General features: G+C 57.5%; 1 protein-coding gene across 3 annotated transcripts in view; it reads left to right on the plus strand.

Moving 5' to 3' along the window:
- ATP6V1C2 (ATPase H+ transporting V1 subunit C2) overlaps nt 1–23,038 on the plus strand; it is a 32,602-nt gene that overhangs the window by 7,256 nt on the left and 2,308 nt on the right. Inside the window, exons 4-12 of one of the 3 annotated variants that reach the window (XM_081156688.1) lie at nt 8,161–8,246; nt 8,997–9,026; nt 12,720–12,814; nt 14,271–14,362; nt 16,726–16,824; nt 17,356–17,424; nt 19,808–19,900; nt 19,981–20,074; nt 22,298–22,435. In XM_081156688.1, the coding sequence (XP_081012814.1) occupies nt 8,161–8,246; nt 8,997–9,026; nt 12,720–12,814; nt 14,271–14,362; nt 16,726–16,824; nt 17,356–17,424; nt 19,808–19,900; nt 19,981–20,074; nt 22,298–22,435 (796 nt within the window). The remainder of the gene's footprint in view (nt 1–8,160; nt 8,247–8,996; nt 9,027–12,719; nt 12,815–14,270; nt 14,363–16,725; nt 16,825–17,355; nt 17,425–19,807; nt 19,901–19,980; nt 20,075–22,297; nt 22,436–23,038) is intronic. The other 2 variants (XM_081156689.1, XM_081156690.1) reach the window with 2 other exon arrangements.

A 23,038-nucleotide genomic window follows, 5' to 3' on the forward strand; every position in this document is an offset into this window, starting at 1 on the left:
ACTGGGGCACATTTCCTGGATGGTGGAATAGCAGGTGACTTTTCTTCACCCACGTGGTTCCATGCAGGTGACAGAGGGTCGGCTGACCAGAGAGTGGACGTCGGCCTAGGGGTGCAGACCTCAGGGGGTCCGTGCTCCTAAGGGCAACCTAGAGAGAAGCAAAGTGGAAGTTAAAAAAATTGCCCAAACTTCTCTTCTCCGTCACTGCAAGAATATCAGATGGAGACTGTCTGCGTGACATTTCTTCAATGCTTCTGTCCGCTGCATGGTTTCTAGGTCCTCAGAGCTGCCTGGCAGTTAGTCCTATTCTCCCTCTCTCCAAAGCCTGTTCCAGACCTTCCCTACGCCCTGTTCACCCCCATTCTCATCTGCTCCCCCTGCTTTGCTCCCCCAGACTTTCCCGCTTCAGATCTTCTGATTTACCCTCTTCTGTGACACCCTGGAGCACCCGCTCTTCCCAGCCCTCGCCAGCGTGGACTTGAACAGTCTCTGTGGGATTGTCTGATTAATATCTGTTTTCCCAGCCAGACTCTAAGTCCCACAACGCCAGTCATTGGCACAGTTACATCCCCAGAATGTAGAACACCGTAGACTCCCAACCACCAGCAGAATAAGCAGTTAGAAGAAAGATCCCCGGAATAGGAGAGCTGCACAGGCCTTTGGGGATCCCATCTAACCCCTTCATGTTCCAAGTGAGGGGAGAGGCTCCTAGAAAGAGCTGGGTGGGCTGCTGGCCACCGGGGAATAGGCCCTTGACCCAGATCCCCCGACTTACCCATTAATGCCCGTCTCTGCCTCTGGCTGGTTGAGGGGTTTTGGTGGTGTCCCTCATTTCTAATTCTATTGCTTTGTTGTTGGGGAATGAAGTAAGTGCCGACGATATTTTTTCCATTGATTTTTTTTAGAAAGAGTGGAAGGGAGAGAGAGAGACAGAGGGAGAAACATCAACGTGAGAGAGACACATCAATTGGCTGCCTCCCGCACGCGCCCCGACTGGGGGCTGGGGATCAAACCTGCAACCCTTCAGGGCTCAGGCTGACGCTCTAACCACTGAGCCCACAGGTCAGGGCAGTAAGTGCTGTTTCCGCCTGGGGAACGTGAGGTTTCCTTTGTGGCCTGGTAGAGCGCTGCGTTTTCCACGTGTTCCCTGGTACCCGGGCCGGTGTCTTCTCCCGGCTTCCCGGTGTGTTGATAGGCCTGCCGGAGTGGCCCGATCAACCACCTTCCGTCCGCTGCGCCCCTGTGTGTATACTTGGTGCCCTTTGCTGTCGCTCCTGCTGTGCCACGCTCCGGGGCAGTTCAGGGTTGCCACGCGGTGCTCTTGGCGCCTCTCTTGCTGTCTTCTGTCTTGATCTCCATGCCCTCCCTCGGTGGCTGTCACATCCGTGTCGGTAACTGCTGTTCGTTGTTTGCACCTGGCGTGCCGGGCACTGTATCAGGTGCCGTCTGTCTCTCCGGCGCCTCCTGACACCTGACCACAGCCCTGCGCGTGGCTGTGTATTCCACCCTGTAGATGGGAACACGCACGTCCACAGGCTTGAGGCCCGTGGCTGGGCAAGGTCACACAGCTGGTGTGAGTCCGGCCTTCGCCCTCCACCTGCTTCTCTCCTGCCCTTGGTCACAGGCCCTTGGCTCCTGGCCCTTAGCTGCTCCCAGCCCCCCCCTCACCCCCTCCTCCAGGCGCTGCTGGGACGGCCTCCGCTCTGCCTTAGGGGACCCAGTCGCTGACAGGCCGCCTCCCCCACTCCCCTCCCCGTAACTCCCAGGCGCTCTCACCAAACCAGAAGTCGGGGAGGAAGGAATGCCGGCGGTCCAGGGAAGGGACAGCCCGAGGCGACGTTGTGAAACGCGCAGAGCCATTCCTCGGAGATTAAGTTTCACATGCGGCATGTCCGGCTTAGACTGTGGCCAGCTCCTGGTACCCGTGGCTCCTCCGTGCCAGCTCTCCGTGCCTTCGGGAGGCTGCAGCCCCACGGACTGCCCTTCTTTTCACAAGGGCAACTTTAGGTGGCCCTTCTTTGCGGGGCTTCATGTCCTAAGTCAGTCCCCTTCTCAACAGACAGCTCACCTGGACACGTTCTCCCCGTAGGCGGCCTTTTCAAGGCTCCCTGGCCCCGCACCTGGTGCTCGAGCAAACAGTCGGGCACCTTCTTCCTGACCGTCCACGTGAGACTCCAGGGGGGACCGAGCCCTGTGGGCGCCCCCTCCAAACCTGTCCCGAACCTGCCCGCTTCTCAGCCCCGCCTCCCCCCACACCAGCTTCGTCTCCTTCCTGTATTTTTACACCAAACTCCTAACCCATCTCCTGATTTTCTCTTCCTTACTCTCCACGCAGCAGCCAAAGTTCTTTTTTAAAAATAAAAAGCCATCACATGACTTTCTTGCTAGAACCTCTCTTGTGGCTTTTCAGTGCCCTCGATATAAAGTCTGTGCCCTTGACCCTGGCTCTGGATCCCTCAGTGGTCGGGCCCCAGGTGTCCTCCTTCACGGCCACTGGCCCGCTCACTTCCCAGCCCCGGGCTCCATCCGGTCCTGTGTTGTGTGCACCCCTCCGGCCTGAAAACCCCACCTCCCACCCCACCCTGCAGGCAGGCTCCTTGTCACCCAATCTCAGTCTTAGTGGCACCTCCTTCAGAGCCTTCTCCAGACCAGCAGCCTGGTCCCTCTAGGGCGCCCTGTTTTGATTCTCTGTGTTCCACCTGCCACAATTTTGTATTTTTCTAGTTCGTTTTTGTCTGCCTGTCGTAAAGCATAAGCCCTAGGAACACAGGGACCGTATTTCCATGCCCAGCTCCTAGAACGGGCCCCCCGGCTCACTCGGGTGCTGAAGAAATATTCGTTGAGCACATGCCCCCCCCGCTCCTGGGGAACTTGAGAAGCAGAAGAGGGACACTGACTGTGAAGGTCTGGGGAGGGGTCTGCGAGGCTCATTGTCAGTGGGGCGGGTGGAGTGAGACTTTGAGGCACCCTGCTGTCATTAATCCTAACACATTTTGAGAAGCTGATCCCAAAGCCAGGGATTCTAAATGTGCGTGAAAACGCTTACATGAAGTCTCTTTTCTTTCTGAACAGGTAGCCTGTTCACTCCCATCAAAGATCAGAACAAGACAAAAAGCTGTCCAACGAAAACACTGTCTCCCACCCAACCTCCTGGGCCCCGCGTAGCAAACGGCTTTTATGAGCTGCTTGGATATGTATCTGGCGCTTCTTTATGCAAACACAAGACAATCCCAGTGGATATTTGTATTTTCCCCCTTTTACAGACAAAGTAGTAACCACTGCGCTCCTGGACATCTTGCTGCTTTTTCATTTAACAGTATAGCCTGGGAGACGTCTCCTGTTGGCACGCAGCGGGCTTCCGGCTGCGAAGCGTTCCACGGGGGGAGTACCTCGTGCCTCGTGCGCGAAGCGGCCCGGGGATAGACGCTTGGCTTTCTGGCTTTCATGGGGCAGAGGCCCGCTACCGAGCCCGCTGCAGCGTGTAATCTTGCGCCTGCGTTGTGTCAGCAGGGGTGTCTGCGGGGTGAATTCTCAGAACCGAATTGCCGGGTGCAGGGCTCATGCATCTTTGTAACGTTGACAGATGAATGTCCCAGATTTCTCTGGGCTGAAACCATTTCCCATTTCCTCCAGCCGTGAAGGAGAGTCCCCCTTCCCTATAACCTTCTAATGAAGTGTGTTGTTCAGTTTGGGGGGGGTTATGAACCCAATAGGTAAGAAATGATACCTCAGTGTAGTGTAGGCTTTTAAAAATGCCTTTATTTAAATATAAATAACATGCAATAAAAGGCAAATTTTAAAGTATACACTTGGATGAGTTTTGACATGGGGCAAAAGTAGGTTTACAGTTGTTTGTATGGAAAATAATACAATAATTAATAAATAATAAAACCACAATAAACTGTGTTTCCCTTACTCACAACTGTAAACCTACTTTTCCCCACTGTGTATACACATAAACCATCACCATGGGCGAGAGAATCAACACACCCATCACCCCTAACAGTTATTTCCCTGTGCACCTTTGTGATGAGTTTCTTCCTGCAGCTTACCTAACAGATTGGCTTTCTGTCACTAAGATTGTGTGCGTTTTTAGAATTCTTATATAAATGGAAGGGCATCATGTATGTGCTTGTTTTTTGGTCTTTTTCCCTCATTCTGCATCATTATTTGAGATTTATCCATGTCGTAGTGTGTTTATGAAGTCTTTTTTACTGCTGCATAGTATTCCATTTTGGGCTGAGCCACAGTTTTTTATCCAGTCACCTACAGGGGGACATTTACCTGGCTCGTAGTTTGGGGCTGTGAAGAATAAAGCTGTTACAGACATTCATGCGCAATCTTTGTACTGACAGTGAGGGTCCTGGGTACCTTAAGTGTCAGTCCACACATCCCCTTGCACCCTCCAATCTTTGCGTGGCCTCCTGGTGCTCTGGGGTCGACGTTCTGGCCTCTGCCCATTCATCCCCGCGGCCGGCTGCCAGCTGCACAGCACTGGGCCGCCTTCACCTTGTGTACCCAGGGGCCGGCTCATGTGAGCGGGTCCCCTGGCCCCTGCAGTTGGGCACGGTGACCCCGCTGCTTGGTGGGTTGCCTTGCTGGCCAGCTGGCCAGGACTTAAGCGAGCGTGTGCTGCGCTTTTCCTTTCAAATCCAGATGTGTAGGGGAATGCCCAGTTATTCCCAAAAGTCTGCAGGACCCTAGAGCTCTTAAGCAGTACTTAGGAACAAGGAGCCCGCCCCGCCTGTGTCCCCTCTGGGGGCACATTTTCTCCGAGGGCTCACTGGCTTTTAAAGAGAACCAAGAATGACTGTGCCACAATGTGGGTGAATCAAGCTGTAAAATCTCAACTTGGCCAACGCGAGTTCTGTTTTGCGTGACAAGGGTAATTTTGTGGGGTAGCTCCCCATATAGTATGCAGAGGGGGACCCCTCTAAAGGGAGGAACGTCAGCTATTATTGCAAGGCCAGAGTCTCTGTGGCCAGCGTTGCTCTCCGGTCACATTTTCCTGATGACTTGGCTGCAAGGCACGTTGATTTCATTGTCCGTTGGCCCAGACAAGCCAGAGACAAAGGAGCAGGGTGAGCTGTCCGGGGCTCCCTGAGTCGCTAGCTGTGTGGATGCTTCTGGGCCTCGTGTGGTCTCGGGGTTCCTGTGTGGCTGCAGAGGGAGGCTGGGCCTGTTGTGGCCCCTCCATGGAGATGGGGGACAGTTGGCACTGTGGGGCACTCTGGGCATGCTTTGGGTTTTGGTTATCCAGAGGGGGACACCTTAGCCCTGGTGTGCGGAGGGCTGGTTTATTCCAGTAGTTACTCTTTTTTTTTTTTTTTTTTTAAGTGATTTCAGAGAGAGGAAGGGAGAGGGAGAGAGACAGAAACATCAATGATGCGAATCATTGATCAGCTGCCTCCTGCACACCCCCTATTGGGTATGGAGCCCGCAGCCTGGGCATGTGCCCTGACCGGGAATTGAACCGCAACCTCCTGGTTCACAGGTCGACACTCAACCACTGAGCCACGCCGGCCGGGCTCCAGTAGTGACTCTTTAGCAGCATATCCTACACGCCTTCCCGCACAAGTGGGCAAAACACGGGTATCAGTGCAGCCCCGTCGAGGCAGGAACGGTGTGATGTGCAGCAGCGGGCGGAATGAGGGGGCTGCGCTCTGCCAGGAGCAGTGTCCCCGGTCAACCGCGGAGTGAGCAAAGGAAACGCGAAACTGCGCCCAGACTGTTGGGTTCCTCCCAGCGAGGACGTTCTGGCTCAGCGACACCGCGACTCGCGCGGACTGTAGTTAATGATCACAGAGAAGCCAGGGCTGTTCGTTCACGTGCAGCGAGGGATTTTTCCGGCAGTTCAGCTTCACCGGACCATGCTATTCTGAGACGTCCCGGGGTGGTGGACGTGCCTGAGGGCAGCAGTTAGAAACTTCACAGAGACTAGAATTGGGAGCAGCAGAGCGATCAGCAAAGGATGGTTCTGCCTCTAGATCGGTTCGGGAGGAAGCCCGCACGCTCCCCTGTGGGCTGCGGAGCGTCCGAGTTCATTTATTCACTCAACGGACATTTGCCGAGCAGCGGTTGTGTCCCAGGCGCTGAGTTACTAACACCTCCATGTAAACGGATCATCGGTCAGAGTATTACGGAGGACGCGGTGATAAGAGACAGCGCCTCGCACGCGTCGTCACTGTGACACTGCAAAAGGGAACCGCTGACAGCATTTCGGTGGGAGCGCCCCGAGAGCGGGACTGTGTTCTGTTCGTAGCGCGATGAACAGTGCTTGGCACAAAGCTGCTTGATCGATGGCATTTGCTAAAAGGATTAGTGAGTGAACGAACGAACTTGTCGGCTCGGTCCTAAGGGTAACGGAAGGCACGCTCACTAGGGTCATTCAAGGAGGATTTGTTTATAAAGGGACGTGCAGCTGTGGGGCTGTGGGAGGAGCGATGCGGGAACCCAGGCCGATGCAGAGGCCCTGCCACGCTGCCAGGCTGCAGGGGAAGAGAGGAAAGAGGCTGCTGGAACTGGGGGGGAACCAGACTCCAACCCCCCCATCTCCTGTCTAATCTACCCATGGACCAGAGGGTGGAGAGCCCGGATGCAATCCTCCAGGCCACAGAGGGCACATCTGAAGATGCCAGTCTCCCAGGGCCTGGCACTTAGCATGCATTGCACCAAGCTCCGCAGGTAACCCTGTGAGGTGAGCAGCGTCACGCCCATTTTATAGCCGGGGAAACAGAATGAGGTGAATTAGGGAACTCGCTCACGTTACAGTTAGTAAGGTGCAGAACTGCTATTCTAAGAAATGCCAGCACATCGGTGGAGACCTACTCCCAGGATGGGCCATCGTGACTGGAAAGACAGCAGTGTGGCTGTCTCCAGAGTCCACCAGGGGACTGGATGGTTGGGGGACAACTGACTTCTCTGGGCCTCAGTCTTCCCATCTGGAAAATGGGGTCATAGCCATCTTCGAGGAGTTTTGCACGGATTGAATGAGATCATGACTATGGCATGTTTGGTACTTTGGGGACTCCACTGAGTGGTAGGTAGGTGTTAGCAAGAGAAAACCTCAATCGCATGTGCCGTAGAAGGGCTCAGTGTTTGGAAATATGCCAATGTAGTAAACAAACAGCTTCTCTCCCTCCCTCTGTTCCTCTTCCCCGGGGCCTCCCAGTGCCCTCCCTGCCTGGCCCCGGCCTCCACGCTCTGTGCGGCCAGCATGGCCAGTGCCTGCGTCAGCAGAAGACCGTGTTCTCCATTTGGAAATCAGTGACCTGGTCCGGCTCCCTGCAGACACCACCTCCCTCTCGGAGCCTGGAGAACCTGGAGAGTGGGCCTAACGCTTTCAGACTTTGATCCTGGTTTGGCATGTTTTCCAACTGAAGTTCTGATTGATCAGCTTCTAGGAGCAGACACTCCCTGCTACTACACACTCGGTGCCCGATCAGTTATATTAATATTTATCATCATCCTGCAGAATGGGCCTAACCCACATTTTACACGTAAGAGAACTGAGGCCCAAAGAGATTAAATAAATTTGGCCCAGATCATACGCTTGGTAGCTGGCAGAGCCGTGCAAAGCTGAGTCCTCCTGCCTCCAAATACTTTCCGAAGCCCTGAAGATGCTTTCTGGAGACTTAAAAAGTTTTAATTTTCTAATTATAAAAGGGGTGCCAGATTAGCATAGAAAATAGCTAAGACAGGAGGAACATTTCTGCATAGCTGCACCCATGCTTCCTGTATTAGCTTGAGTCTTGTTTGGTTTCCACGCCACGTGATCACACGCCTCGCTCCACGACAGCAGGAATTCCTCGTGAACCCCGTTTCCCGCGGCTGCCCGATATCCCTCCACGGCGTGCACCGTCCTCCCTCACACAATCCCCCATTGTGGAGGCTGCCTGGTTTCCATTCCTCGCCGTCAGCTACTCTGCTGTGAAGAACACCTTTCTATTCAGAAAGCCTTTTCTGTTTGTCCGGTTTCCTTAAGTTAGTTTCCCAGAAGTGGAAAGACTGGTTCAAAGGCCACTAGCGTGTGCAGCCTCCTGCCTGTTGCCAAACGATTCCTCCAAAGGGTGGCACCCGCTCTGTCTCCCACCACCAGAGCCCGAGAGGATCCCCCGGGCACTTCCCCGCTCTGACCCGCCTTTTGCTCTGTCCCCACAGCCTCATAAAGCGAATGGCCCAGAGCGTGGTGGAGGTCATGGAGGACGCCAAGGGTAAGGTCCAGGAGAACCTGCTGGCCAACGGAGGTAGGTCACCCCTGGTTGTCACTGCAACGCTTTCCCGGCTTGTGCTGGCCCATCGGCAGCCCAGGTGTGGCCACGCGGTAGAGACCCAAACGATACGGCCCACCCCCACCCCACCCCCGTGACAGACACTGCACTCAACAGCCCCTTTGCCAGTTTACCGTCCCGTTTTTCCCTGTAGCTAAAACCCTCTATGAAATTTGAAGAGGAAGCGAGTTCAGCGGGGCCCAGTGGTGGTTTGGCCCTTCCCACCTTCTCCATCAGCCTCCGCTCCCTCCGGCCTGGAAAGCTCCATCCTGTGCCCCTTCCCGCAACCGATTTACCCCTTTCCCCGAAACAGGCTGCAGGCGCCTCCAAGTGCTGAGCAATTTGAATTCCTCAAACCGAAATCTCAACTTGTGCCCAGTAAATAGAGAGTCAGACCAAAAATGTTCTAGTCCATTAATTGCGCCCCTAGAATTGGAGTGCACTCGGGACTTTGGAAACTTTAGAATTCGGTGCTTAAATAGCCGTAGAGCTGATTAAACCCCTGACTCTGTGCAGGAATCTGTTCCGAAAAGGAGTGGATAGATGCTGTATTTAACGTCGATGTCGTTGGTTACACAGAAATTCATAGTTTTCCCTCCTGTCAACCTTATAAAGCTTTTTATTTGCTTGTTTCAATTGACAAATGGAAACGTCCACCCTCCCCGACCGACCTCGGCTTTGCGCTCGAATGCAGTTGAATAATGAATGACTCCTTTTCCGTTGCAGGTCTGAAGGAAAAGATGAAATGTTTAAAGAGTAGGTTGTGCGTGGTTTGCGTGGGTTTGGTGTGCTGCCTGCATGCCCCTGAGGGGGAGAGTGGGGTCTCCGTCTGGTTGTAGGGGTACGGTGACCAGGTACGACGGTTTCCCAGGTGACAACCTCGCTCTTGGTCACTGTACCCACACGACCCAGATAGCAACTGTCTCGTTCCCTCCCGCTTCCTCGGGTCTCCCCGGCCACCCCAGCAGCTCTGCGTGCCTCCTGCAGCGGGGGTGCTCTGACTCCGGGGTCCCAGGTGGACTTCGGCACCTTGGCCTTGCCGCCCGCTTCCTGCCTTGGTGGCTGTCCTCGGTGTCCTCCCGCCTGCTCTCGGAGGCTGGCTGTTGTGTGCCCTCCAGCATCTTAAATGCCAGGCTTAGCTCTGCGCGGCCTCGATGGGCAAGGAGCCCGCTTCTCGAACCTCCTGGGGAAGTCCCTGTGCCCAAACAGGCCGTTCCTGGCTTCCGCAATTGAAGGAGCCATTTGCTTTGGGATTTCTCCCACCTGCTCAAACCAGTGGAACTAATGCCAGCAAATCCTTTTAAGACCAATACAGATCCGTACAAATTGGAAGTTACCAAAATGCCTTCCCAAATGCAACCTATTGACACACTGAGATTTCTTGCTGATGTAATAAAAAGATTATTTTGTTAAAAAGATCAGCTGATCTTGCCCTGGCCGGTTTGGCTCAGTGGTTAGAGTGTCGGCCCTCGGACCGAAGGATCCTGGGTTCGATTCCGTCCAAGGGCACGTACCTCGGTTGTGGGCTCTATCCCTGGCCCTGGTTGGGGCACATGCAGGAGGCAACCAATCAGTGTGTCTTTCTCACATCAGTGTAAGGCTCTGAAAAGGGCTGTAGCCAAGTGACCTTTCCACATCTGATTCGGCTCAGGCTTTCCTGATACTCTTTGGGTGGGGAACCTTTTTCTTCTACAGACCACGGGTGACTGACGGGACTCCCAGGAGGAACTCAGTATAGCCCAGAAGGTGGGGTTTTAATCCAGTCTCCTCCTGAGCACACCCTGGAATTCAGGTTGGGTGTGGGGCCAGCATTGCCAGCCAAGGAGTTGTCAGACCTGGTCCTGCCACGTAATGTACTTTGTGGCCTTGGCAGGTCACCTTGAGTCTTGGTTTTCTCACCTGTGAATGACTCGTTCCTGTGAAGGCTTTTAGCTTTGCCTGGGCATCTTCTGCTTTTGTTTGCTCTTGCCCTGAGCTCTCTTCAGGCGTGGACGGGCACAGATGCGCTGGATTTCCGCAGAAGCTGAGCAAGCGCACGGTGTCGGGCCTGGGCCCTAGGATGTGCACAGACATCATCCACAGCGGATGGTCCCTCTGGCTGGCGGCTGCAGCCCAAGGGGTCACCGGTCCTCGTCCTGTTGTCTGCAGGGCAGGCCTTGCTCTGGTTCTCAGAGCTGTGGCCTGGCTCATGGTCTGACCTCCGGGGCCATCAGTCCAGGCCCCGCGTGGCTCCCAGGAGACCAGGCTTCGCCAACCTCAGTCAGGGGAGGGAGGGGAGGCTGGCTCTTCCCTGAGCGGGCAGAGAGGCAGCCACAGTCCTGGATGCGCTGGAAAGCCGAAGGAGGACTGTCCCCGGACCCTGTTCTCACTGCAGCCGCCCCCTTGGATGAGTGAGCTGGGGCAGTGGTTGGTGTCTGCAGCTGGAGCCGGTGCCCCGGGCGTGGGGGCAGGGGAGGAGGGGAGCAGGAGGGCACCGTTGCAGACTAGAGGCTTCTGCAGGGAGGTCTGCACGTCCCCTCATCCAGCCTCTCCTGGTGCCCTCGGCAGACACGCCCGCCTGCTGCTAGGTACCGCGCACGGTGCCGACTGCTGGGCATCCAGAGACGGCTGCCCTCAGAGCTGCCAGCCCGGGGCAGACGCCCAGCACCACCCCTGCTGGGATGAGCTGGAGCCGAGGGCTTGGGAGCCAGCACGGGGGGTCGGCTGAGCCGTAGAGGGTTATGGTCCAAGTGGAGACGGGGGACTCCTCCTCTGTGGTCTGCCTGCCACGGCGACCTTGCTTTGTGAACAAGCGTGGAGACGAGAGACTGGTCTGAAATGCATCCCTAAGCAACCCAGACAGTGAGAGTTAGAACAACAACCAGGGTCACTGGGAGATTCGTGTACGGGGCCCTTGCTCTGTGCCGGGCACTGTGACAGGCTCTGGAGACACAGGGACAGTAATGTGCCCTCAGGGATTCCCAAAGAGCAGGAGAATCCGGGGCGTCCTGGCAGCGTCCTCGGTGTCGTGGGGCAGGCGAGCGTGCGTGGGCTCGGGCCTCAGCAGGGATGGTCGGCGGGCTCGGGCCTCAGCAGGGATGGTCGGCGGGCTCGGGCCTCAGCAGGGATGGTCGGCGGGCTTTCAGAGGAGCTGGTCTCCGTCCTGATGGCGAAGGACCAGAGAAGTCGTGCGGGAGAGCGGTGGGGTCGAGGGTGGCTGGGCCTCGGTGGTGGCGTGTCGACCAGGGGCGGGAGGTGGCAGAGAGGGGAGGGGAAGGCAGAGGGACTCCAAAGCACACACCTGTCCGGCACCCTCTGTCCGGGGCTGCCTGTCTCCTGGCCCATGGGGTGGGCGACGGTTCCCACCTCAGTGTGACTGGCATGGGGTGCTTGTAGGGCTCGGTGAGTGGGATCAGGGACTCCGGTGCCACCAGAGGAGCCCTTCACGACCTTTCGGTTCCTCCTTACCTTTGACCACACCCCACGTTATTATCTAGACATTGATTCAGTTCCTCCCTGGGTCCTTCCTATAAGGTCACTTCCCCGCCGTAGTGTCGCAATACCCAGATCCACACTAATACCCAGCTAATACCCACATCCGCCCTGCTCTGCTCCGGCTGCCGTAACAAAATGCTGCAGACCCGGGGCTTAAAGGCCAGACATTTAACTCTCGGTTCTGGGGGCCGGATCAGGTCAAGGTGCCGGCGGGTGAGGCTCCTGGTGAGAACCCGCTCCCTCCGCTGTGTCTGCACCTGGGCCGTTCCGGGGGCGAGCCCACGGGTCTCTCTAATGATAAGGACATTTTATATAAAAACGAAGGACACACACTAGAAAATGCACATCCCCACCAGATACTAAGAACCGCACTCACCAGTTCCAGCACTTTGCTGATGTTTGAAGTGCCTTCTTTAAACAGACCCAGGGAATTGAAATCATCTGTCCAGCGCTGGGACCCAGGAGGCGGGAAGGCAGCTCGTGCGAGCAGGGGGCACCCAGGACGGCTGCGTGTCTTCAGGGGCTGACTGGTGCTCTCTGGCCTTCAGGGTACCTCGAATAGGAAAGATAACCCAGCAGGGGCGTGTGGCCCAAGCAACTGGGAAAGGCAGGGAATCAGCCTGGTGCCCTCAGAAATCTCCCCTGGCCTTGCTCCCGTCTCCTGGCAAAGCGAACGTCCTGGACGCAGGGCTCTGGGGCAGCCGCCTGGCCTGGAGGCCGGGACACAGGGCGCACCGTAACCGCGTCCTTGCGGCTGGTGCTGTGTTTCAGGGAGGGCTTGGGGCGCTGCCGACGGCCGGGCAGCTGGCTCAGCACTGCTTCCGCCGGGGCCTTCGCCTGCCGGGGTCCCTGCGTCTGTCCTCTGGGCTCGCTCATTGCTTCCTTGGTGTGAGCGGGACACCCGGCTGGGGCTGGACGGCTGGCTCACTGTCGAGAGCCTGGCTCACGTGCTGACATGTGCTTGTGTCCTTCCAGTTGACCTAACGTCCTTTGTGACCCACTTCGAATGGGACATGGCCAAGTACCCCGCGAAGCAGCCGCTGCCGAGCGTGGTGGACACCCTCGCGAAGGTAAGAGAGGGTTCCCTCAGGGGACGCCTACCCTCTGGGACCGGGGACCTGGAACTGTTTGAAGCGGATCGCCATGGCGTCTGGGCCCTGGCAAAGCAGAGAGGGATTTGCTGGGAGGCCAGGGGCAGGAGGCTGGGCTCTAGCCCTGCTGGGTGACCCTGGGTGGGGCCCGTCCCCACCTGCCTCCTCTCAGTCCTGAGCCGGCCCTGGGGGTGTGAGGTTGTGACCTTCCACACCCTGTAGGTGCCCTGGAAATGGGAAGGGCGACCCCCTGCCTGCCCTCCACCTCCTCTAGCCCTGCTACCTGGCCGGTGGCTGTGTCTGTGTCTCACAGGACAGTCCCCTCGACTGACGACTGATGGGCTCCCTGAGCCTCCAGTGTCGGACCCGGACCCCCTGCCCATTCACTGCCCCGCTCACCTCTTTTTTTTTTTTTTAAAAAAAATATCTTTACTGATTTCAGAGAGAGAAGGGGAGAGAGAGAGAAAAACATTAATGATGAGAGTCATTGATTGGCTGCCTCCTGCACACCCCCTCCTGGGGATGGAGCCTGCAACCTGGGCGATCTCCTGGATCCTAGGTCGATGCTCAACCACTGAGCCACACTGGCTGGGTGCCACCTCCTTTCTTTTTAAAAGGTATCGATGGAGGGTGGGCCACTCACACCCACACCCACTCTTGAACATGACCCCACACACCTAGGGTGATTATTTACTTGCCAAAAACTCTGCTTGTGCGAAGAGTTTGGCTTGGGAGCCCTAACTCCTGGGACATGTTCCCCGGGGGCCCTGCCCCTCATCTGAGGTGCCTGTGGCAGTTGGGAGGCCAGTAGGCACTGCCCCGTGGTTCCACCACCTCAGTCAGCAGTGGCCTCAGCTTCTGCCGCGTGCCTGAAAGCACCAGGGCTCTGGGGACACGGGGGTCGTGCAGCTGTGCTGACTCCTGTTTGTCCCCCTGGGGGTGTCCCCTCTCCCTCCACCACACGTGGAGCCCTTGTAGGTCACGGCTCCCACTGGCCTGAGTGGCTGGGAGTGTCAGCCCGGCCAGAACAAAGCCCTCCTGTTGTCTCCTCAGAGTGGCAGAGCCACCTGGGCGTGGCAGGGCGGGCGAGAGGAAGCGATGGCCGCTGGGACTGTCCCTGTGCAGCCTGGCTATCTCCTCACGCCAGGCTGTGTCTCTGGGAACACAGGTGGGGCCAGAAGGCTCGGGAATGTGGGTGCGGCTCCATGGGCACCCCTTACGTCACAGACATCCCAGCCCCTCCTGGGACAATTGGCAGTGATTCTGGGAGGCCCTGGCGAGGAGGGACTGCCTGGCACCTGCGCCAGGTGCGGTCTCCAGGAGGCCATCCCTGGTCAATGGCAGGGTTCATGTTGTTTTGTTAAGGGCACCAGGAGCAATTTGTAAGTTTGAAAAGTTTGGCCAATGCCTTAAACTCTTCTGCTTTCCCCAACAGCAACTGGCACAGATCGAGACAGACCTGAAGTCCCGCACGGCCGCCTACAGCACCCTGAAGACCAACCTGGAGAACCTAGAAAAGAAGTCCAGGTGGGTGCCAGTCTGCGCTCCTCCCCACTCGCCACCTTCGGCCTGGCGGGCAGGATCCTGGCCCGGTGCGATGCTCAGATCCCAGGGTGACTGGTGTCTGTGTCTGTGAGAGGGAGTAAGACAGACAGACACTGAGGCACTTGTGACTCTCAGGAGCGCGCTGGGAGGTGGGCCCAGGCAGGGGCTGAGGGCACCTCCCCGCCTGTGCTCAGGGAGGAGTCTGATGCTGGAAGGTGCCTGACCTCTGCCAGGTAATGTTAAGCACGCCTGGGGTGCGCCCCAGGATTCTCCCCCGTGGAAGCTTCACAGGGCCCCTCCTCGCGTGGGCAGCAGGAGCCCGGCTGTCAGACCCGGGCCTTGTGAGGACCAGCAGAGGGCAGTGGGCTCTGTGGCTAGAGCAGAGCAGCCTCAGGGACTCGGGTGCCTTCTCCGCCCACCTGAAGGACCACCGTGTGGGCGAGGGGCGGACTGCTTGGCCCAGCAGACACAGCTAGTCTCCAAGATGGTGGGAGGTATCCGGAGAAGAGCATAAGGCTGGTGTCGTGTTGGCTGTAACTGTCTTGTGAGGTGAGCTCCCTGTTGTTGGAGGCATGTAAGAAGAAGCCCCGTGAGCTCCTGCTGGGGGGCTGGAAGGTGATCGTGAATAGGGCCGAGTTGGCACAGACGATCCTTAGTCTCCCCAGGTTCTGGATCGGATTCTGTTGACTGTTCTCTGAAGATGCTCCAGAGAAAGGAAGTGGCTGGGGGGAGCTCAGGGCCAGCTGTCCCCTTGGATAGCCATCCTCTGATTGGCTTGCCACTGTGAGCAAAGAAAAAATCACCAGGGGGGTCCCTCCTGCTTCCAGTTCTTTCTTCTGATGGTCCCTCGGCTGGTTGTCTTTTTTTGAAAAAAACACATGGTACATTCCTGGGAAATTTAAAACCAGAGGGAAAGAGGCACTTCAACTGGAAACTGTCCTTGGTTGCCCGACTTTGCATCAGAACTAAATGGGCACCAGGTGAGTTTCGCCTCCCCCTTGGCCCGACCAGGGAGGAGTGACCAGAAGGGCAGGGCGCCAAGGCAGAGAGCCCAAAATGGTGACCTTGGAGTAGATCTGTTGTGGTTTTGACCTGTGGGCCAGGGGGCCACTTGCCTGTGGGGCCATCCACGTGCACCCCCAACCGTGGACCTAAGAATGGTTTGGGACTTGAGCAAACACGTGGTCCAACCTCCAGTGAGCTGGTAAAGAAATTCCTCGTTGACTCATGGTGACACTGACTCATCTATTGCTCGTGTACTTGGAGGGAGGGAGGGGGCGAAGGGGGAGAAACAGCCCTCCCTCCCTCCCCCGCTGTTCTTTTCTTCACCTGGCAAACGTTTATGAAGCACCTACCGTACACTCAGGCCTTGTGCTGGGCCCTAAAGATACAAAGCTGAATAACATAAAATTTCTGCTCTTGGAGAGCTCACAATCATTCATTCAACAAATGTTTAGGGAAAGTCTCCTGTGCGCAGGGGTTACAGGCATAGACCAGGCAGGTGAGGTCTGACGGGGTAAGGAAACGCCACCGGGCTGTGCCCTTGGAAAGGGGCCCTCAGGGTGACGGTGTAGGAGGCGGAGGAGAGAGGTGAGGCTCCCTGGGCAGGCTGGAGAGCCTGTGGATGGCATTTTACCTAAACCTCCGGCCTCAGCTAAGCGCCTGACAGCTATTTTTTCGGGGAGCACTGCTCGATAATGAAGACGTTAGCTAACAGCAGGGCCTGTGTGCCAATGGTACAGGCCGTCTCGTTAGCTGGATCTGGGCCCATTTGCTGGCACAGCGGCCTTGATCCGTTTGCTAAAAATACCACGACCTCGGTGCAGACCAGGTTCCGCTGGGCAGGTAGGGAGCTATCTCAGGTGTGTGTCCCCTGGCTGATGGGCCCGTGAGGCGTGGAAAGTGAAACGGAGCTCTCTCCGGGCCGCTCTCTGCCCAGCACAGCCCAGCACAGCCCAGCCCAGCACTGCCCAGCACAGCCCAGCACAGCACTGCCCAGGCGGCTTTGAGAGCCGGCCGGCCGCTGTGTGCACACTTGAGTAACTTAAACTGTCTGCCGCCAGCGGTCCCCTCCCAGCAGCGGCGGCTTACACAGGGCAGCACAGTGACTGAGGTGTTGGATGCAGCGGCCCCTCGGGCAACTGGTGACAGCGCCTGAGGCCCTCCCAGACGCAGAGCTGGGGGCCCACTGAGGCCCGGGCCCCGCCCCTCCCCAGGGCACCCCCTTTTTCTCCCCCTTGCCCTGCCTGCCCCCCATCCCTCCCCCTGTGCTGTGGGTGTGCAGGGTCCACGCTCCTCCACGTGCCTTTCTGCTGACCACACCCCCTCTGTCCCACACGATTCAGGGGAAACCTTTTCACCCGAACGCTGAGCGACATTGTGAGCAGGGAAGACTTCGTGCTGGATTCCGAGTATCTGGTCACACTTCTGGTCATTGTCCCCAAGTAAGTGGGCAGGAAGGTGGGCAGTTGGGGTATCAACCTGCGTCCGTCATCACGGAAGGAGACTGGCCCTGCCCACGGAGAGGGAGGGGGCGCAGCCCACGGCCGGGTCCCAGGCCCTGAATAAAGCTGGGGGGTGGTAGCAGGGACAGGCAGCAATGCTCGCGGTGGTCACAGAAGTGACAGGAGCAGCCGTTTCTTGAGCACCTGCTATGTGCCGGATGTGACAGGTTCATTTCACTCCCAGCAAGCCTGGGGGGGGGTGGCTGTGGTCGGGTGTCTTGCCCAAGGCCATGCAGGGCCAGGCTTAGACAGCTCAGGTGCTCTCGCCCTCACAGGGAGGCTGGGCTCAGGATCGGGCTGCGGAGGGGGCTCCCAGAGCCCATGCAGGGCCTCGGAGGGGGTCTGGGCTCTCTCTGGCCTCAGTCCTGCTCCCCTCAGTCCCTCAGGGAAGGGGGCGTGCAGGTTCCTAGACACTCGGGACACCCACAGCCTTTCCTGCAGAAATCACTGACCTATTGTGTGTTCTTGCAGACCAAACTATGCACAATGGCAGAAAACCTACGAATCCCTCTCAGACATGGTGGTCCCTCGGTCAACCAAGTAAGTGAGACCCCAGCGTGATCGCGGGGTCCCTGGGAAGCATGTGTGGGCTCTCTGGGGCACCCAACCACCAAACACTTGTGCCCATAAGAGTCCCTTGACCTGGGGTTCCTTCATGGCCACACACCCAGCCACATGCCAGACTCCCTCCATCTTTTGGAACTTTGCTTCCCTGCCCCCTCCACCAGGAAGCCCTCCTTGGCTACCTTCCTTGGCTGCACTCTGCTCTGCCTTTTCAGCTCGGTATGGATTCTTCCCCACCTGAAGATCAAACAACGGCCTGGTCATGGTGGCCACAGAGTGGGGGAGGGACAGAAAAGTCTCAGCATGTGGCCTGCTGGGGTCCGAGCAGGAGTGGGCAGTGAGGGCTGGGCAATTTACAGAAGAAGGGATGGACAAATATATTCATACCGTGAACATCAGTCACAGAGCTGGGAGAGCCAACGTCGAGTTGCCTGCAGCAGCTCGCTAGGTCTCACTACATGATGTTGAGCGAGCTGCGGAAGGCACAGCACAGAGCCCTGTGGTTCAGGTCTAACAATGTATGAACTAACCTCATGTGACTTGGGCACGTGCAGGCGCGAAGTAGAATTCTGGGGGTGTTTGGGATGAGAAATGCCAAGCTCAGCACGGTGGGGACCTGGGGTAGGGAGCAGGATGAGGCTGGGAGGGTTTCTACTGAATGAGAATTGATGTCTTAAGCTGGGCGGCAGGCACATAGGTCCTTGTAATTCTCGGTGCCTTTTCCTATGTCTGAAGTAGCTTGTAATTTTAAAAGATTTGACAGTGAGGCCCATTCATCTGCCTCCCAGAACTCAGAGCTCAGTCTAGGGGCAGCCCTGCCCACTCCCATCCCAGCCCGAGGCTAGAGGGCACCTGCCTGCCGCAAGGCTGGCCCTCCCCGGGTCACAGGCTCCAGGAGATAGCAATCAGGAGCTAAACTGAGGGGTGCAGGGGACAGGACAGTCACAGCCTGAGGTCACCCGGGAGGCTGGAGGAATGAGCCGGGGCAGCATGTCTGCAGGGGGAGGAGGGGAGCAGAGACGGGCAGAGGTGCTGGCCCTGGCAGCTGGCCTGCAAGCAGGAGCGCTCGCTGCTCTCTGCCTCTGCCTCTCTCAGTGCCGGGGAGACCAGCCAGGAGAGCCCTGGCCTCAGACCAGAGCCCAGGCCCCGAGGGTCTGCAGGGGTGATGCTGGAAAGGTCTCTGGAGCCTGGGGTCAGCCTCTGTGGGTGTGGGCTCAAGAAACAGGAAAGGTGTAAGTTGACCTGTTTGTTCCAGTTCCATCATTCTGATTTAAAAAAAAAAAAAATCCTCACCTGAGGATAATTTTGCCATTGCTTTTCAGAAAGAATGGAAGGGAGAGGGGTGGGTGGGGGTGGGGAACATCAATGTGAGAGTTGCCTCCGGCGCTCGTCCTGACCCGGGCCAGGATCAAGCCTTCAACCAGGGTACATGCCCTTGGCTGGAATCGAACCCCGGACCCTTCAGTCCGAGGGCCAACGCTCTAACCACTGAGCCAGACCGGCCAGGGCAAGTTCTGTCATTCTGCATCCAATGAAGTATATTCCATGAAAATGTAGATTTTGTGAGAAACTAGATTAAAGTATATACATCTACTCAGTAGGGTTTATAATTGTTTTGTGCAATATGATTCCTGCATCTTAAAATATTTTCAGAATAACAGCCATACTTTTTGAGAAAAACTTGTTCATAATTGCCAGCATGTTTGCAAAACTCTGCCTGGGTCCAAGGACGCTTCTTATTGAGTCATCTGGCCAGCAGGGCTCCAAGATGCTAGATTGCTGGCCCCAACGACCTCCATGCCCTTGGGGACAGCGGCCCCAGTGGTTTTACGTGGAGGGGGGCCGGGAGGCTGTGTCTAATTAGAACACTGCGACGCTGGACGTGAGATGGCCATTGTGAGATGGTTTCCGCCACCTGAAACCCCACCCTGCCTCAGTGTAGCTGCAGCGTCAGGGCCGGGGCACCTGTGCACACAGGTGACTAAGGCCCAGGCTTGATCTCTCAGGCATTTTATGAGCAGGAGCCAAACCCCAGGTCACTGCGAAACTACACTCCTGTCCTTTCCTCCCTCCGGGGCCTGTGCTTAAATGGCCTGAAGGCCCCTGAGGCTTCAGCTTGGAGGGCGAGTGAAAGGGGAGGGAGAGGAAGGGGAGTAGCGGGCAGCCAGGACCACAGAGCCAGGAGTTAGGAAGTAATAGGGGTGCCCTGGGTTCCCCGTCCTCGATGCTGTCGGGGCCCCTATGTGTAGGCCACCGGGTGGGTGGGGACAGAAGCCACCTCCCCAGTGACCTGCCTCCCGAGGGAGAGGACAGGCCCCTCGCAGCCCAGCTCCAGCAAGCAGGTGCTTCTCTCCAACAGACTGATCACCGAGGACAAGGAAGGTGGCCTCTTCACTGTGACCCTGTTTCGAAAAGTGATTGATGACTTCAAAACCAAAGCCAGAGAAAACAAGTAAGTGCCCGGTGGGCTTCTCGGGGGTCTCCGCCCCGACTGAGCTCCTTAGCGAAAGCCTCTCGTTTGCTTGTTTGAAGGTTCACTGTCCGTGAATTTTACTATGATGAGACAGAGATTAAGAGGGAACGGGAAGAGATGACCAGATTGCTGTCCGATAAGAAGCAACAATATGTGAGTACAGGACGGGGGCCCGGACTTTCAGGCAGGGTGGGGACAGAAGGGCCCTGCCAGGTCCCCACCCCTGGGCACACGCTGCACAGGAACATGTGCTCTCCTGGGGCAGTCGGAGCAGGGTCTCGGGGAGGTGACAAGCACCAGTAATTGTGGAGGTGGCGCCTGAGCCGTGAACTGTGGCGCTGGGTGCCTTCCGAGCAAGGTCTCACCAAGCCCTGGCACTGCCCCTGTTGTCGATGAGAAATCGAGGCTCAGGGGGTAATGAGCCCTGGCCCTGGGAGAGGACCCTGCCCAGTGCCCCTGACGCTGAGCAAGGCAGGCAGGGCCCCTGCCTCGGGGACTAAGGCCAACAGTCACACCACTGCCCTTGGCAGTGTGATTTCCAGGTATGATGTGACCTCCATCCCCAGCACCTGAGTTTACCTTCACTGTGCTCTTAGCAAAGAGTGGCTGCTTGCACTTGAGACTTCCGACAACAGCCACTCAGAAACTCTCCATGTGTGAGGGCAGCTGAGCTCAAGAGGGAGAAAACCCGACTTTGGTTTTTAAAATGGGACTCTGTAAAGTGGGCATATTCCGGACGCCAAGCCCTCCGGCTGCAGAGCGGGGCTAAGCCATGTGGCCTCCATCCGGGTGGAGTGCTTTCGGGTCCCCTCCCCAGTCCCAGCAGGGAGGGTTCTGGAATCAAACCCAGGGGCTGGAATTGAACCCAGGGGCTGGAATCGAACCCAGGACCCTTCAGTCCATGGGCTGACGCTCTAGGGAGGAAGACTGAGCAGAGTATACGGGCTCTCCGAGGAAGTCCGTGTATAAACACGGAGCTGGAAGTACGTGCTTGAGTGAAAAGCTAGAAGTGCCTCTCCCGCGGCTGAGTGCCCGGAGCCTTCCCGACGCTGGGCCGGGGACTCTGCACATCCGGCCTACCTCCCTGGGTCAATGGCCTTTTCAGAGGGACTTCAGACGAGCCACCCCTCAGGAGTGACCGCCAGCCATGGGGCCCCCGAAACTGGGTTCTCAGAGCCCCACTGGGCTGGCCCATCCCGTGGGAGGTAACAGGAACTGATCATATAAAAGAGGCCCCCATGCATAGACACATGCACACGTGTGTACAGACGTGTGTGTCGAAGGCAGGCACACTTCTCAGATCCTCTGAGACAAAGGGCCCCAAGGCCTCAGACCCACCCACCCAGGCAGGAAAGGTGCTCACTGCAGAGCTGAAATCCAAAAGGTTCCCTCTGGACCTCAGACCCAGCACCTGGGACTGCTCCCAAGGTCTCCTTAGTGACCCCGGCTCCCCGCCGTGTGTCTGGACAGGAGCCATATAATGGCAGCTTCCACAAGTGTCCGGGCGGCAGCCTCTGCCCGGAGGACAGGTGGTCAGGTCCTCTGGCACCCACCCGTGCACTGGCACAGAACCCGAGGACCAAGGTGACACCTGAGCCCGACACCTGCCGCCTGGGTGTCAGGTTGCCAGCCAGTGCTTTTTTACACGGTGCCGACATCTGCACCCCCACGCTGCCCCTGGGAGCCCTGCTGGGCTCTCTCTTGGGGGAAATGCGGTTCGGAAGGGGTGACACTAACTCGGAAACACTTAGTCCCATTCGAGGCTCCCGCTGGGTGCCAGTGAGCGGGAAAGCTGGGGTCAGCCCCGCCCGGCCCTCTGGAGACTGACCTTAGCCTGTTTGGAGGTGGGGATGACTAGTATCCTGCGTCTTTCTGCTCGCAGGTGTCCTCAGTTCCCTGAGATCAGAGGGTGGGAGTTTCCCGAGCTTTCCACCTGCTCGAGAGAAAGACCATAAAGGGGGGGACATGTCCTGACAGCATGCCTGACGGGTTTCCTGCAGCGGTGTGCCCAAGTGCACCCTGGTCACCAGGGCGGCTGCCGTGGGCTGGACGCGGTGGAGACGCCTCGCCCGAGCCCAGCCAGCCAGCTCTGCAGGCAGAGCTGTGTCCTTGCCTCGCTGGAGGGGGAAGGTCCTGAGGCCAGGCAGAGGGAGGGGATGCAGACACCCCCCTGCCAGCGATTGGCTCTTTCCATGGAAGATGGAACCAGAAACTTCCACACCCCGGTGCACGGCCACATCTCCGGTCCCAGAGGGCACAAGTCCCAAGGGTGGGCGGCATTCAGGAGCTTGCCTTCCCTTGCAGGAGATGAGAATTATTTCTGTGTTTCTGATGCATGTTTCCTGAAAGATTGATAAATCATTTCTGTGCCTTTAGCAAACTTCCTGTGTTGCTTTTAAAAAGGGATCATCCACCTTCCTGGACCACAAGGTTAAGGTAACCCCGCTAGGTAACCCCGATAGGCCTGCTGCGGGGCACACCGACAGAGAGAGAGAGAGTGAGGGCGAGGGTGAGGTAAGCAACCCCCCGGCAGCCCTGGGGTTCCCTGGCTCGCATGTCCTCGCCAGCGCAGGTGTCTTCTGAAAAAACAAATCCTTGCATTTCTGTTATCTACTACGGCTTCTGACGTCTTCAAGGAGCCCAGGATGGTGCCTTCCTCTTAATCTGTAGAGCCTGTTTGGGGATGCCCCCGCCCCCCAACATGGACGGTGCTTATGGGCCTTGGTGCCTCTGCTCTGCCTGGAGGTGGCTGGAGCTGGTGATGGGCAGGTCTTGGCTGAGGGTGTGGTTGGGCAGCTCCACTGACCTGCCCTGGCTGGACCCACCCCTGACCTTGGTGGGCAGTTGGAGGTATCAGGTGGGAGCTCAGAGCCTTTGCTGCAAGCCTTCGAACTCCCCCAGATGACCGGCCACACCAGCATTAGTCACAGCTGCCACCCCTGAGGGTTTGTGGTCATGTGAGGTGGGGCTGTGAGGAGCCCCCTGAACTCATGGCTGGTGGGTGATGCAGGGACCTGGCCAGAGCCTTTCAAGAAGGTGGGCCCTTTGACAGCAGTGTCAGCTGCCCGCTGGAAGCCCTGAGGTCAGGGGCTGCCCAGCCCAAGGTGTCCTCAGGTA

The sequence above is a fragment of the Miniopterus schreibersii genome (assembly GCF_964146895.1).
Source record: "Miniopterus schreibersii genome assembly, chromosome: 13".
Lineage (NCBI taxonomy): Eukaryota > Metazoa > Chordata > Mammalia > Chiroptera > Miniopteridae > Miniopterus > Miniopterus schreibersii.